At 34.3% G+C, this 14,708-nt stretch overlaps 1 protein-coding gene across 3 annotated transcripts in view; it reads left to right on the forward strand.

The window, feature by feature from the left end:
* LOC148614369 (transient receptor potential cation channel subfamily V member 5-like) overlaps positions 1-14,708 on the forward strand; it is a 26,361-nt gene continuing 11,653 nt past the window's right edge. For all 3 annotated transcript variants that reach the window (XM_088588497.1, XM_088588498.1, XM_088588499.1), the window contains exons 1-6: positions 1-78; positions 8,034-8,406; positions 10,082-10,197; positions 11,259-11,399; positions 11,596-11,840; positions 13,279-13,357. In XM_088588497.1, coding sequence (XP_088444623.1) covers positions 8,256-8,406; positions 10,082-10,197; positions 11,259-11,399; positions 11,596-11,840; positions 13,279-13,357 — 732 coding nt within the window. In that variant the 5' untranslated portion in view covers positions 1-78; positions 8,034-8,255. The remainder of the gene's footprint in view (positions 79-8,033; positions 8,407-10,081; positions 10,198-11,258; positions 11,400-11,595; positions 11,841-13,278; positions 13,358-14,708) is intronic.

The raw sequence follows: 14,708 nt of genomic DNA on the forward strand, positions 1-14,708 counted from the left end.
ATGTACTTAACTTAGGTATCGAAAAGAAAAAGTTTATGAAAGTGATAATCTACTTTAAATGAATAAGGACATTAAATTGTAAGTACTTTGTTACATGTATTAGGTTAAATTCGTTTGAATTTTTCAATTTTTCTATAAAATGTCTTGTCAAAAAGACTTTAAAAACTCTCCATTCAAATACGGTCCTTCCGATCACGTCGTTTACGGCAGATTTAACCATAATCGAAAACGAATCTCTACGTAATGTCCTTTAAGGTCCCAAGTACCGTGCACCACGCTAAATAAATTGGAATTATATTTTTAAAATTCTTATGGATGCCGTGGAGGACTACGCAAGAAATTGGACAAAAAGAGAACAAGGAGACATTGATTCTCTGACAGAGTGGTTAAAGGCCCTGAGATCTATAATTTTGAAACGAATGAAAGTTTTAAGTAGGTCAATGAGTGCCAATGCTACATCAGTTTTCAAAGACCTCGATGTAGCAAAAACATTGTCTACTATATATGAAAAATATGTTGTCTTATCAACAGACAAAGCCCAAAACAACATTGTTTAGTCTGCAAAACATTTTACACCCAATGATTATTATCAGAGGTACATGTAGAAAATAAAAGCAGTGATAAGACCTATACTGCTACCACACTCTCCAAAGAAGAGGTTGTGCGAAACCATGAATCTGTGTTGTCCTCTTTTGTTCTCTCTACTAAGGACGACGATTGTGATTTACAGTCTACTCAGTCTTCCTCATACTTTGTAAGAAATAATTCAAATCATCTTTCAAATATAGAGAAGAAAATGTTTACAAATTTGTAAGAGTAATCAAGGGAACAGAGGTTCTAATGAAAAATGTAATCCAGAGACAAAGACAAGTCAGATTTAACCATAATCGAAAACGAATCTCGGCGTAGTGTCCTTTGTAAAGGTATCAAGTACCGTGAATCTTGCTCCATAAACTGGAATTATAACTTTAAAGTTCTTATGGATGCTGTGGAGGACTACGCAAGAAAACAGATAAAACGAGAACAAGAAGACATTGATTCCCTGTCAGACTGGTTAAAGGCCGTGAGGAAATATCTTGACCTACACTTAGAAATCGATGGTAAAGGAAGACTATTGACCAAACATGTTGACATTTCAATCAGAATCGTCAAATTTCCTTTCATCTGTGTCAACATCCCTTCATATCGCAAGTCATGCCAGAGATTGCCGAAACTACGCAGACATCTTGTATCGTGATAGACTTATATGAATTAGGCATCTGGAACAGGGGTATGTTGCTACAAGATTGAAGTCATCACTACAGACGTTTTATGGTTGTCATCATAAACTCGTGGATCGTTATGGTGTATCCATCGGTGCCATGACAACCTTTTTGTTCAACGTGTCACAGTTTTCCTTTCTCCGTTCGTCTACCCCGGACTTGACTTTTGATGAGCAACTCGGCGGATGTTTGTAGAAAAGCAACGTGCGCTTACCTTACCGGTCCACCTGGTCCATGCTCCCATTTTTTAGTGGAGTCCGAGTTGCTCATTTGCTTTTGTAACTTTGTATGTATGATTTTAGTTACTTTATGTTCTTTGTTGTGTATGTCTGTTTTCCATGTCTGGCCTTCGTCTCTGGATTACATTATTTTGATTACCGCTAGAACCTTAGTTCCCTTGGTTACCATTTTATCATCAATATCTTTTAATCGTATGCGAAATGTATAAATCTTGAATTGAGGGGTTCCAGAAGGTCTTTTGAATTTTTCAGGATCCACATTGAATTAATGGTACGCTTATCAAGTTAAATTTCCTACAAAAACTTCAGGTCCTAAAAAGCTAAATAAGGTAAAATGTTTCCGATATCATTTAACCACAAAGTTACATTTTCAACTGAGAGTACATTAGCAACCATATTAAATTAAAAAATGCGTTTTTTAAATCACAAAACACAAAAAAGACATATATTGTAGTGGTCGTTACGGTGCATCTCTGGAAATTCCAAACTAAAAGTGATCAATTTCGAGCAAACGTGTCGAAAATGCTTTTCCAACGCTTTTTGTTGCTTATCGTTTGTCATTTTTCTCTGTCTGATTAAAAAAATATTCATGTTTTAAAAAAATGATATTTTGTACAGTTTGAACAGTTTGAACAGTTTCTGACAAATACCCAACTTGGAGTAAACATTCTTAGGTAAATGGCCTAGGGCCTCTAGAGATACAATCACGAACATGAAGTATAAGATAAAACTGTCAACTTTCGAAATTAAACCTTTGGTCTATTGTTTTAATTTTTCTTTTAAAGACATAAAGGCATTTCTCATTTCAAGCTAATTCTTTTAAAACCGAGCCCAGAGCTATACCGTTAACATCTTCATTTATCAAAATTAATAGCTCATTTCTCCGTTCGATACAAAATGTGATCTCAATTCCATACAGGGTAATAAAAAAACTAGGGTAATAATTTTTGTTGTTCTCAAAGTTATCAATTGCAAATTGCGATGCACAGTTGGAAGGTAAAACGACATGAAATGAACCTATTCAATCTAAGGTGTGCGATTAACAAATCCAACAGGGTTACTAATGATTGTAGCACTATACTGGACCCAATGTTAGTAAGTGATACTGTAGAGTACTCATATTCAGATGGCTCTTATTTATCATGATGAACCTCTCATATATATATCTTGTTTGGGATGAACTTTTTCGTCTGACGGACGACGTTGATGTGACATCTTCACAAACGAATTTATTTAAGTTGGTAGAAATTGTATTCCAACATGATATAAAACCGTTCGCACCAATGATAAAAAATTGGTTTAAAAATGAACTCAAGAAAGAGTTTCGAAAAAAGAGACATATTGAGAAAACATTGTCATAAAAGTAAAAAATAATTAAATAACTCTATAACAATAAAGTTGAAATGATAGCACTTTCCGTATATCCGTTATACCCTTCATTTCGTGCATTATAAAGCTAAGACATTGTTGCTTGAACAGATAATTCGACTGACTTTGTGGAAATAAACCACTAAAATCTCCCAAAATCTTTCGTAACACAGTGTTAGCCAATCATTTGCACGATATGAGTGACGCCGACCATCAGCTGATTGCTCCTATACTTGGTTTAATTGTCGTTTGCGTGCCAACATATATACTAAATACTGTTAGACTCGGTTTGCACTCATATGTGGTATTTGTAATATATGACGGGCAGAGGGGTTTCTGAACGCCATTGGCTGACATTTGGTGTCTCTCACACGCAGTGTAAAGCACTGAAGCGTCTACACAGTCCCCGGGCATAGTCATACCCGTGAATGTGGGTAAGTGAGTGATCCAATTTGTAATCTTTACACTATATACTGTACAGCCTACAGTATTTGCTAAATCTTTGACCCATCAGAATAATTTTTGAGATAAAATCATGCAACACTTCCATGTGCATGTAAGACAGAGAGGTAGGTCAATTTAATGGTGCACACCAATCAATTGATGAGAAATCTCCAAGGCCGAAAAATAATGTTATGTTTCCGATCACCGTTCTAAAATTTTGTCAGATAGGGATTTATTTTTTCTTAAAACTTAAAATGGAATAGGTCATAGTGACACCAAACTTTGAAAACAATGAACCAAATATGCAAAACATAATATTAGACTTAGTCCACAGCCTAATCCCTTTTGGGATTCGGCGCTTGAGATATTTTTCGTTCTGAAGGTGGTGGTCAAAACAACAAATATGTAATTTAAGTGCCGAATCCCAAAAAGTATTATCCACGACCAAGAGCACACTCACGTCATATCTGTTTACCATCGAATCTAAATATAAACAACCAATATTTCTCTTTGTTTTACCATCTAGGATAGAAAAAAAAATCTATGGCTTTATTTTTTACTTTTTTTTCTGAAAGACAATCAGCAGACTTTATCAATATTTTTTTTTCAAAATAACAAATAAAAAACTTTTGGATAGGGGTTCTGAAGGAGGGTCGGTAGGATGACCGGAAACAATACATATTTTTAGTCTTAATAGGATGGTCTATGTATTACTCCAGCAGTGCTAAAAGTTGTCTGGCAAGACATTTGTTTTTCAAAACACATGGAATTGAGGAATCTGTTGAGTTGGGGTAGTCCAATTAGCTGCCCATTACTGTAACATGAAGTTTTGGGGAATCTACATTATACATGTAAACATTATGTACACGTAAAAGTACAATGTACATGTATGTACATTACCGAGGAGCTCAAACGATTTTTAGTTTTGCTCTATATGTATATGTTATACTGCATATACTAACAACTCTTAATATAATTTTTATCTAAACCATATTTTTTGTGTACGACTTCATGCCAATAAAGTATATGTACATAACTATATAATTTTAGTCACATTCATACTTAAACATTTGTTAAAAGGGTGCGGATTTTTTTAAGAATCAAGACATTAATATTACACACGTAAAAATAACTACGTTTTGTTAAATTGTGAAGAAGAATAACAGGATTAAATGAAATAGTGATTCTAGTTAATGACAGTGTTGTGAAGTACCGAATGTACATACATGTTATGTTGGTTCTGAAACAAGTACTATAAGAAACTTTTTTCAGGTTATTTAGAAGTTGATAAAATTGTTTGATACAATATTTAGTTGATACATCGATTTTGAAGTGTTAACTGTGAGCAATTATCGACGGATTTAGCCTTACAGTCCTTCATATACTGGTATTGTGATTTTGGTCCATAAAAATTTTGAATGTTTTCTGTTCAGTACATGACTGTTAGTGGGAAAACTTTTGCAATTTTATTTTAAAATGTTTAACTAGTACTAATGTAAAACAAAGACCTTATATATGTAAAAAAAAATCCGGTCGTATATTGGTATGATGCTGACAGCGGCGTTATCGTCGGCGGCGTCCGTGTCGTCGTCGTCCATATTCACTTGGTTTTCCTGCGATGACTTTAGTTATGGTTGATCAATTGTTATGCAAATTTGATCTGATTTTACTAACTATTAAAGAAATGCTCCTATTTAATTTTGAGTTTATGACACCTTCCGTTTTCAAATTAGGGCCATCCATCTAACTGACAGATACCACGCTGTTGGTTTCTGTCAATCTAAAAAAACTGAGAGTCCAGAATTTTACCAAACTAGCGTACATAAAGTGATATGGTCAATCCTTAACATGATATATCAAGTTCAACACATCCATGCAAGTACACCTTCAAGAAAGAAGCATTGTTATATGTATATGACTTGAATTATGGTTTTGGCAAGCCATTGTGGAATTTGTTTCCCATTTATATGCTTAGCAACATATTTTAAAGGATATTTATCAATATACACATAATTCAATTATTGATATCAATAAATGGAGGAGTTTTCTAGGCAATGCAAACACATCCAAGACAAAACGTATGTATGTTTAATCAAAATTGCTCTGTTGGCAATATGAGTCTGCGTTTAACACCCAGTGCCAATATTAGTAGGAGGAAACAGATTTTACGCGATAGAGAAAATAAAACTCGGCGGGTGTTTCTAGAAAAACAGAGGATGCTTACCCTACCGGTGCACCTGGTCCATGCTCCCAGTTTTCAGTGGAGTCAGAGTTTCTCATTTGCTTTTGTTACTTTGTATGTATGATTTTCGTTAAATTATGTTCTTTGTTGTGTATATCTGTTTTCCATGTCTGGTCTTTGTCCCTGGATTACATTCTTTTGATGCCGCTATAACCTTGGTGCCCTTGATTACTCTTTCCTCCTGCCAATTAATAGCACTCTGATCATGATGTTTAATGGCGGAGATCAAAAGGAAACCAGAATTATCTTTTTTTCATTTTCGTGTAATCTTTGACAGTAGTCTCCAAAATATTCATCTAATATGTTTTCTATGCAAGAAATATTCTTCTGATGTAATCATGATGTAACTTTTCATGAGATAATGCCGCTTATGGCGGACGTAATTTATTCTTGGCGTTTGGACTTTTTTGACATTGACCCTACATTCTAACACAGCGTCTGAACCCGATCAAATGAGACAAAAAATGTTAAAAATATGTCCGAAGAAATTTGCAATCCCATTTCTCAAGATTTTTACTAAAGCACTTCAACAATGCAAAGTCCCATCTGTTTGTAAACTTGTTAGTGTCATTCTATCGTTAAAAAAAGATAATAACGCGTTGCTGTGCAGGTAAAATCATGTAACGTCGTGATTATAAATATTTGTTTAATCATGTCAGAGATAAAGATCTCATTCATAAATATCAATCAGGTTTCTAACCCAAATTTTCAACTTAGAACCAATTGATTGAAATGTACAATTATATACTCAATTCGCTCGACTTCGGAGATATCAGATGTTTCGTATTCTGTGACTTATCGAAGGCTTTCGATAATGTATGGCACTAAGGATTACTTCACAAAATGCTTGACTACGTTAAACAAGAAAACATTCTTACATAGTTCAAGTTTAAATAATAAGATTCAGAAACATGTGCAAATAAGGCCGGGTACCACAGGGTTTTGTTCTGGGACTAAATGAAATGAAATAATGTTATTCAGTAATAGAAATCTTCTAGAGATGCATATTGAATTCAACGGTAACGACATTTCTGTCAGTTATTCGCACAAACCCTTAAAAATAACTTTCTCAAGTGATGATAAATGGAATAGCTATCCACTATATTAGAAAAATTAAGAAAGCAAAGAACATCGTCTATGAAAAACCTATACTAAATCGGAAAAGATCTATAACGAACTCGAATGGGAGCTGTTGTCCGAACGTAGAAAACGCAAAAAAACTTCATTTATTTTATAATATCATGCATGGTGTTGCGCCTAAATATTTAAACGAACTTATACCTCCGAGTATTTAGAGTGTGAGTATATAACCTCTATGAAACGGTAGTGAAATAATAGTTGCAATCTGCAACTATCAAAAACACGTGAATCCTTCATTCCATCCTCTATTTGTGAATGGAATGCACTCGATATTTCGAGTATATAAATCCCATTATACTTCTCGTGCGGACCTAAAAGAGTTATATTGTTAAGCTGCGTTGCTCGGCTTCATTCCTGAATTTCGATCTTTTTCGCGTCGACATCATTATCCATTGTAGTTGACAATGTGGGCACGAGAGACAAGATGCTTATCATAACTTCCTTGAAGCCTCCGGTTTATAAACGTGAGACATGCCTTACTTGAAAATCTGAGATGGCTTCCGAAAAATTGCATTATAAACATCGATTTTATACTGGTGGAAATTGTGGGTTGTTAAAAGTAGAACAGAACAACACGTTTTTATACGCGTCTATAGATTTATTAAGAAAAGTAAATGTTTTCTTTTAGCTTAATAGTTGCTTAATTTGTATGCTTAAAGACATCATCATCAACGTCATGGGGAAGGAATATCTATATATTGATGTATTTTGTATTACTTTTCATGCATTCGTCAATTGATACAATGTTTTTACATGTTTGTCATGCTCGTTTTATTGTTAAATATGTTCTATTGGAGAAGGCTAAGTTGGTATATATAACTTGTGTCAGATCCATTACTTTATGAGCTACGAATGTGTTTAAACTAAAAGTAAACGTATCTCTCTCATAAGCTAAAACGTAAATTCTACGCCTGTACGAAAAACACCGACCTTTTAGTTATATATATTACATCTCGAATTGGACAACAGTGGCCATCTCAGCACTAAGAGACAACTTTAATTTTAATATCACAAATTTTCCTTACCTACGATAGAGCAAGTACAAATAACTCATTGAAAAATCTGTGTAACAGATTCCTGAATCAGGGGTATGAGGAAATGCGTCTTTTACAAAATTCTTTTTTAGATATCAGTCTATAGTTGAAAAAAAAAAACTCAATTTCTTTTATAGTCATGAGTAATGATTGTTTTTTGTAAAATGTTCCTTGTGCTGATGTGATCGCTGATTTAACGATTATGACAGTAGAATGAAATCACCAATGGTATAGTCACGCCGCAATGTAAAAGGGGGGTTTAACGCGAAGTAAAACCTAGATTAAACCCTATTTTCGTCTGCAGTGCCTGTACCAAGTCAAAACCATTGCGGTACCAGCTGCTCCGGTGCTGTAATATTGATTTTGCCAGATTTTGGAATTTACTTGATTATGAATCGGATTAGTGTTCGGTAATTTTGTTGTTACCCTTATTCAAAAAGAGACAGGTAACAAAGGTAACATATTGATGCATGTCGGAAGTGGTTAGCTATCTGTTTTGTCAATTGTACATAAAACTCCAGGAAAAATGTCCTTCAAACTACCAAATCATGAAAACACAAGAAAGAGAGGAGCTGAAAATGACGAGGAATGTATACCAACGCCTTCTCGACTTTCCCACCGACGACTTTATGAGCTGATACCAATGGAAGATTTTGGACGTCCAATGTCAACCTCGTGTAAGTATTGTAGGTTCTTTTGTTATCCCCCTTTTAATATGGAATATATAGTTTAAACTATGTAAGAGACATAAAGGTTAAGGTTAGAATATTTTGTATGTATAACGAGAATAGGTATATAAAAGATGTCAAAGAAACAACAACCCGTACTGAATGAAAATGCTGGCCTATGGCCACCCATTGAACAACGAGGAAACCCTTATACCACAGGGCAGTTGTAGCCGGCCACAGAACATAATTATACATAGGCACAGCGAAAGAATTGCCCCTATATACTCAAGTAAAAATAAAATAAAGGTGAAAACGATACAAGACATGCAGAGGCCAGAAATTCCTGACTTGGGACAGGCGCAGAAAATGCAGCGGGGTTAAAGTACTTAGGCGTGATCACAACCCTCTTCTTTAAAATCTGTTCACTGTGGAAAAATATTACACAATTAAACACACTTAAAAATCAGTTTAAAAGGTCCCTTGTTAGAACAGAAGTAAAGAAACTGGATATTTATTACACAAATGTACAAATTAAGGACTACTAGCAGTAAACTGATATGCCAGCTCAGAAACAGTTTAAATTTACAAAAAGTTATGTCCCCATCTTATATAAAATCAATTCCACTTTTTCCCATGTAGGATTGAGATCCACGTACATCATAAGTCATACAATAAGGACACAACCCATGTCATGTAGGAAACTGCTTTTAAATGTAGTGTTTTGATTTCTATGTAAATAAATTATAACATGTGTAAGGCGGATGGATATTGTAATTATGTCAAAGACACAGCAACCCCACCGGTCGGGATGAAAATGATGCAAACTCAAGGCCACCCACGGGTCTTAAAAGAATGACGAGTAAACTCTAACATCACAGTGCAGGCTGCAGCTGGCCCTGTATACTCCGGCAAAATGAAGTAAACTGAACGTTTAACAAAAAGTTGTGCCATAATATCGTAACAAATGACACAAGTTATACAGAGGCCAGAAATTCCTGACTTGATGCAGGCGCAAAAAATATGCGGCGATGTTAAGTACTTTGTCGCGATCACAACCCTGCCCTTTTTAAAACTGGCCATTGTGAAAAAAATATTTCGCTATTGAACATACCTAAAAATCAGTTCAAAAAAGGTCTAAGTCCATTGATAAAACCTAAATTAACTGATTAAACGTTATACAAATGCATAAACAAAGGTCTATGACTACTAGCAGTTCAATGACACGCCAGCTCCAGACAGAAGACTGCTAGTAGTCCTCATCGTAATTAAAATCAATCTCACTTCTTCCATTTCGGGGTTGAGCACGACTGTACATCATAAGTCATAAAATAAGGGCAAATACCATGTCATTTAGAAAACTGCTTTTAAATAAAGTGCATTAGTTTCTATGTAAAGACCCCAATTAGTATTTTAACAAGAAATAACAATTCACTGTTTCTAATATATCAGCATGCCGAATAAATTTATATTATAGCATTGTATCGTTCCATTTGTATTAAGATTTGATTTGTTATAATTAATGGAGTACGTACTGTTCGCGTAGTCTTTCAAGCGCTTGGTGTTTAAATTTAAATTCGATTTTAGAGACGCTTAAATGACTGTGGCTTTTCTGTTAACGTACACATTCGCTTTCATTTCGCCTTTCCATTTTATTTACTTGCATTAAGTAAAAATAATATTGCAGCCGAAAGAGAACTACAAGATTCAGACGTTAGGTCGTTGATGAGCTACAGTAGTGCAATAGGATCGATTGTGGACGATTTAGTCGAATCGGAACACGATGATTCATTCCAAAAGGAGGTACAGAACTACACCATCTTTTTAAAAAAGTTGTGACAGAATATCTATGTGGTATTTTATATTTAAAAAAACAAAAGAGAAAGTCACTTAAATTAGTGAATTAAAAAAATGCGAACAGTTAACCAGTTCTTTATCAGAATGTTACTTGTGGCAAAAATGTATCTAACGGTTTCTGTCATTTGAATAACAATTATAAAACTAGAAAACTGCAAAGGATATGAGAGGTTCAATTAAACAGTCAAAAAAACTGACGTTTGAGCAATTTCGTCAATATTTATAGTTCACAGAATTAATGGTAATACGAAATGTAAGCCAAGATTATGGAAATCGTAGAAAATATACACGGAAATATAAAAAAAAACATCATGCAAAAAATATTTAAGGGAATATGATACCATCAAGACCTATAATTTTTCAACCCTTTTTACTATCATTTCCTATACTCAGCTGAAATCCCGAATAGTATGCATTGTTGTAACTGTGAAAGTAATTATATTTGTAGGTACCAATTTTCGTAGCTTAGGGAAATACTATCAGTTTGTAGATATTTGAAAGTGGATTAGACAACTCCTTTTCGTTTGGAATTGAATTTCGTGGTTTACCGGACCCACGAAAATTTGTACCCCACGATCAATGATACTTTCACAGTATTTCGACGGAACACCTAGATACAACTGTGTTGTACTTGATAGAGTATTGTCAATTTTCCTTTCACCTATGGCAACATCCCTTCAATACTTGCGTATGGTGTTTTATATCACAACTCATTCGTTATGCCAGAGATTGCCGTTACAACGCAGACTTTTTTGTTCTTACAAAAGTCTTAGACAAACTGGTTTCCCGTAATCTAATTTGTCGGAAACAAATCAAACTCATTGTGTCTTGTCGTGGCATAATATTATAACAAGTAATATTATTTTGGTGTATTTGTAGTATGCATTTTATTTTTTTTAAATGAACTACAAAATAACTTTTTGCTGCTTACATTACTTCAATTTGTTTTCAGTTTTATTTTGTTAACACTATTTTTACTTCTTGCTATTATATAATGTTATATAAAGGTAGCCGACAAGACACAAAAGTATTTCATCGGAAGACAAGAGGCAGAAGTTGAGGTTCATATTGACAGAATTGTGGCTAAAGAAGGCAACAAAGACAAAGCATTGTTATATGTTGTGTCAGAAATAGGCAATGAGAATAAGGTATGGGCTTAGGATCAAAAAGCTTTTTTATTTCTGCTCAAAGCATAAATTTAAAAAAAAATTAAATAATGATTATAGGCAAACAGTATCTAAAATCGAAGAAATAATGATATTCAAAGACGAAAATATGTTGTTCAAATATATATCAAATATTCGTGCATTATTCATGCTTCTTCATCCATTATTTATCTTTCAGGTACAACTATTAGTAAATACGCTGATTCATAGAGGAGCGAACCCGTCTGCAAGTAATACTGAGCTAAAAACTGCCTTACATTTTGCTGTAGAAAGAAACTTCAGGGGGGTCTGCAGCAAGCTACTAGAATACGGCGCGTACCCAAATTCCAAAGACCGTTACACTATTACGCCTTACACTATTGCATATGACAAAGGAAACGACACGGTAGCTGCCATGTTGATTTCGTATATGTCAAACAAAGAGTAAGTAAATACAATTCATACTTTGTATCAGCAACAGTTCTGCCTACTAAAGGTGGAGAAAAGAACATGCAAACATTGTTCCCTACAAGTTAACTATCGCACCCAAAACCAGTACATTATAATCTTATCATCGAGGACGTCAATGCTAAATGGCTGCATGGAAAAGACCAATTATCGATGAACCCGGCTACCCGATTACAATACTGGAATTAAACCATTCAAGTTGAATTATTTGTCATGGAAAAGACTGAATAATGATGAAACGGAATGCAGAAGTCGCAGTAGGTAAAATTCACGATGTCTCAGTAATCTACTGTGCACATGCGTCACTTGCCAAAAAATACATTTTTTATCTGCACATTTATATGACATTAATAAAGAGCAAAACAAGGTTTACAAAAAAAAAAAATACGTTCTTGTAACTTTGTTTGATCATAATTTGGTCTCTCAACAAAACGACGATGCATGGAGAATCTGTGTATTTCTCTTCATCAAACCACTCTCAAAATTATTAGCATCAATATTTACTGCAGTAACAATCTCACTTCAAAATGTTTTGTTGTATTCCCAAAAGAGATATGAGTATTATGTGGCTTTTTGAATCAAGATTTTTGTTTTAATTTGATACTATCAAGACCATTATTTGTATCACCCTTTACACAACTATCATTATTTTCTTTAAGAAGTCGGCTAATTTTTCATGAATTTATGGTAACATTCAATTTGCTCCTGCGTATGGACATAACATATTTACACTTGCGGTATTTGGAATATGAGGATGTCATTTTGCAGTATGTCAAAACATACAATTTTTCAGAGAAAATTTATAACTTAAGATTTCTATTCACATCACATGTCATTGTAACCACCGTAAACTTATTGGCTGTTACGATTTGTTTTCGTTGTTTTCCCTGATATTATTGTTTTATCCCTCTCTTTGCTTGTTTCTTGACTATCGGCAATTAAACTCTGATTTCGCAATAATAATGGTTATCATAATGTGTATCCAAAGATTTAATTGAAAATTGATAAACAAAAACAGCTGGGCTTCAAACCTTTAAATTGATACTCTTAAATCATTGCAAAACATAAATGCAGTAAGTCTATAAAAACAACACTCAACCAAGTATGCTATACTACATAGCTTTTATTAGCTGAGCTGAGTGATGCATGCACCTTCTCGTAGATATATGTGAATATAATCAAAAGTAAATGATTTGTATACATATAAATGCATAGACTCTTGATGTGAAATTCTTGAATCCGGTTTAAAGTGGTCATCTTATTTGGACGTAAGCTAATGCAAATCTTGTTATTAACTACATGAACTCATACAGCGCTAATACTCATATGGCAGTTTAGACATGGACCAATTGAATTTGTAAGGTTTGTGCATAGAAAATTATGTTGACTTAGATTAAGTATGATTAATTTTCAGTGTACGACACCTGTATACAAGCGATGGTCATATCCCTGCTGAATTCAGCTTCCACAAGCTCATAGAAAAAAATATGCGGGTAAAAAATCCAAAACGTCTCTTTTATTCATGTATATCGTTCTGATTTTATCATTTTTATGTTGCATTTCCATTTACTGTCTAATCTCGATGATTGTGAAGAAATGCATGAAAACTGCAGTTTTAAATGCTTTTCAAGATAAGTATCAGAAAGTAGGTTAATTAGGAAATGATAGATATTTATGACATTCTATTTAAAACTTCAATGGAATTTACTGTGCATATCATTAAGGAGTAATCAAGGGAACCCCAAGGTTATAGCGGTAATCAAAAGAATGTAATCCAGGGACAAAGACCAGACATGGAAAACATATATACACACAACAAAGAACTTAAAATAACTAAAATCATACATACAAAGTAACAAAAGCAAATGAGCAACTCGGACTCCACTAAAAACTGGGAGCATGGACCAAGTGCTTCGATGGGGTAAGCGTCTTCTGCTTTTCTATAAACACCCGCCGAGTTACTCATAAAAAGTCAAGTCCGGGTTAGATAAACGAGGAAAGGAAAACTATGACCCGTTGAATAAATCAGTTTTCATTGTACAGATGGATACACCATAACGATCCACGACTTCATGATGACGACCATAAAACGTCTGTTCCAGAAACCTATTTGTTAGAGTTCTAGCGTGATACAAAAAGTCTGCGTAGTTTCGGCAAGCTCTGGCATAACGTATGAGTTGTAATATGAACACTTCATACGCAGGTGCTGAAGGGATGTTGCCACCGATGAAAGGAAAGTTGACACTTTTGAATGAAAAGTCATCACGTTTGTTATTAAGTTTTGTCAAAAGTTTTCCCTAACCATTGATTTCTAATTGTAGGTCAAGATATGAGGCTTACTTCATAGTGCCTGTAGTATCCTTCACTTCAAGTTCTTTGGGGTAGATGCGATGTATCAAATCCTTAAAATTAGGATTGTTTAAAGATAATACGTCATCTATATAGCGGAAACTGAGATTGAAGGATCTAGCCAAACGATATTCTTTCTTTCTGATCAGATCAGTTATAAAGTCAGCCTCATAAGAGTGAAGGAATAGGTCAGCAAGTAAAGGGGCACAATTTGTTCCCATTGGAATGCCGACCGTTTGTTGAAAAACACGTCCACCACACTGGACAAATATGTTTTCGATTAAAAATTCCAGCATTTTGTATACATCTTCCTCTGTATATTTGGAAGATGATTTGGTTTTATTTCTTACAAAGTATGAGGAATCTCCACCAAGAACTATATATTTGTATCTAGGAGTAATCAAGGGAACCAAGGTCATAGCGGTAATCAAAAGAATGTAATCCATTGACAAAGACCGGACATGGAAAACAGACATACACAACAAAGAACATAAA

Source organism: Perna viridis, chromosome 6 (assembly GCF_037379345.1).
Source record: "Perna viridis isolate PV_CMFRI_1.1 ecotype Kerala chromosome 6, ASM3737934v1, whole genome shotgun sequence".
Lineage (NCBI taxonomy): Eukaryota > Metazoa > Mollusca > Bivalvia > Mytilida > Mytilidae > Perna > Perna viridis.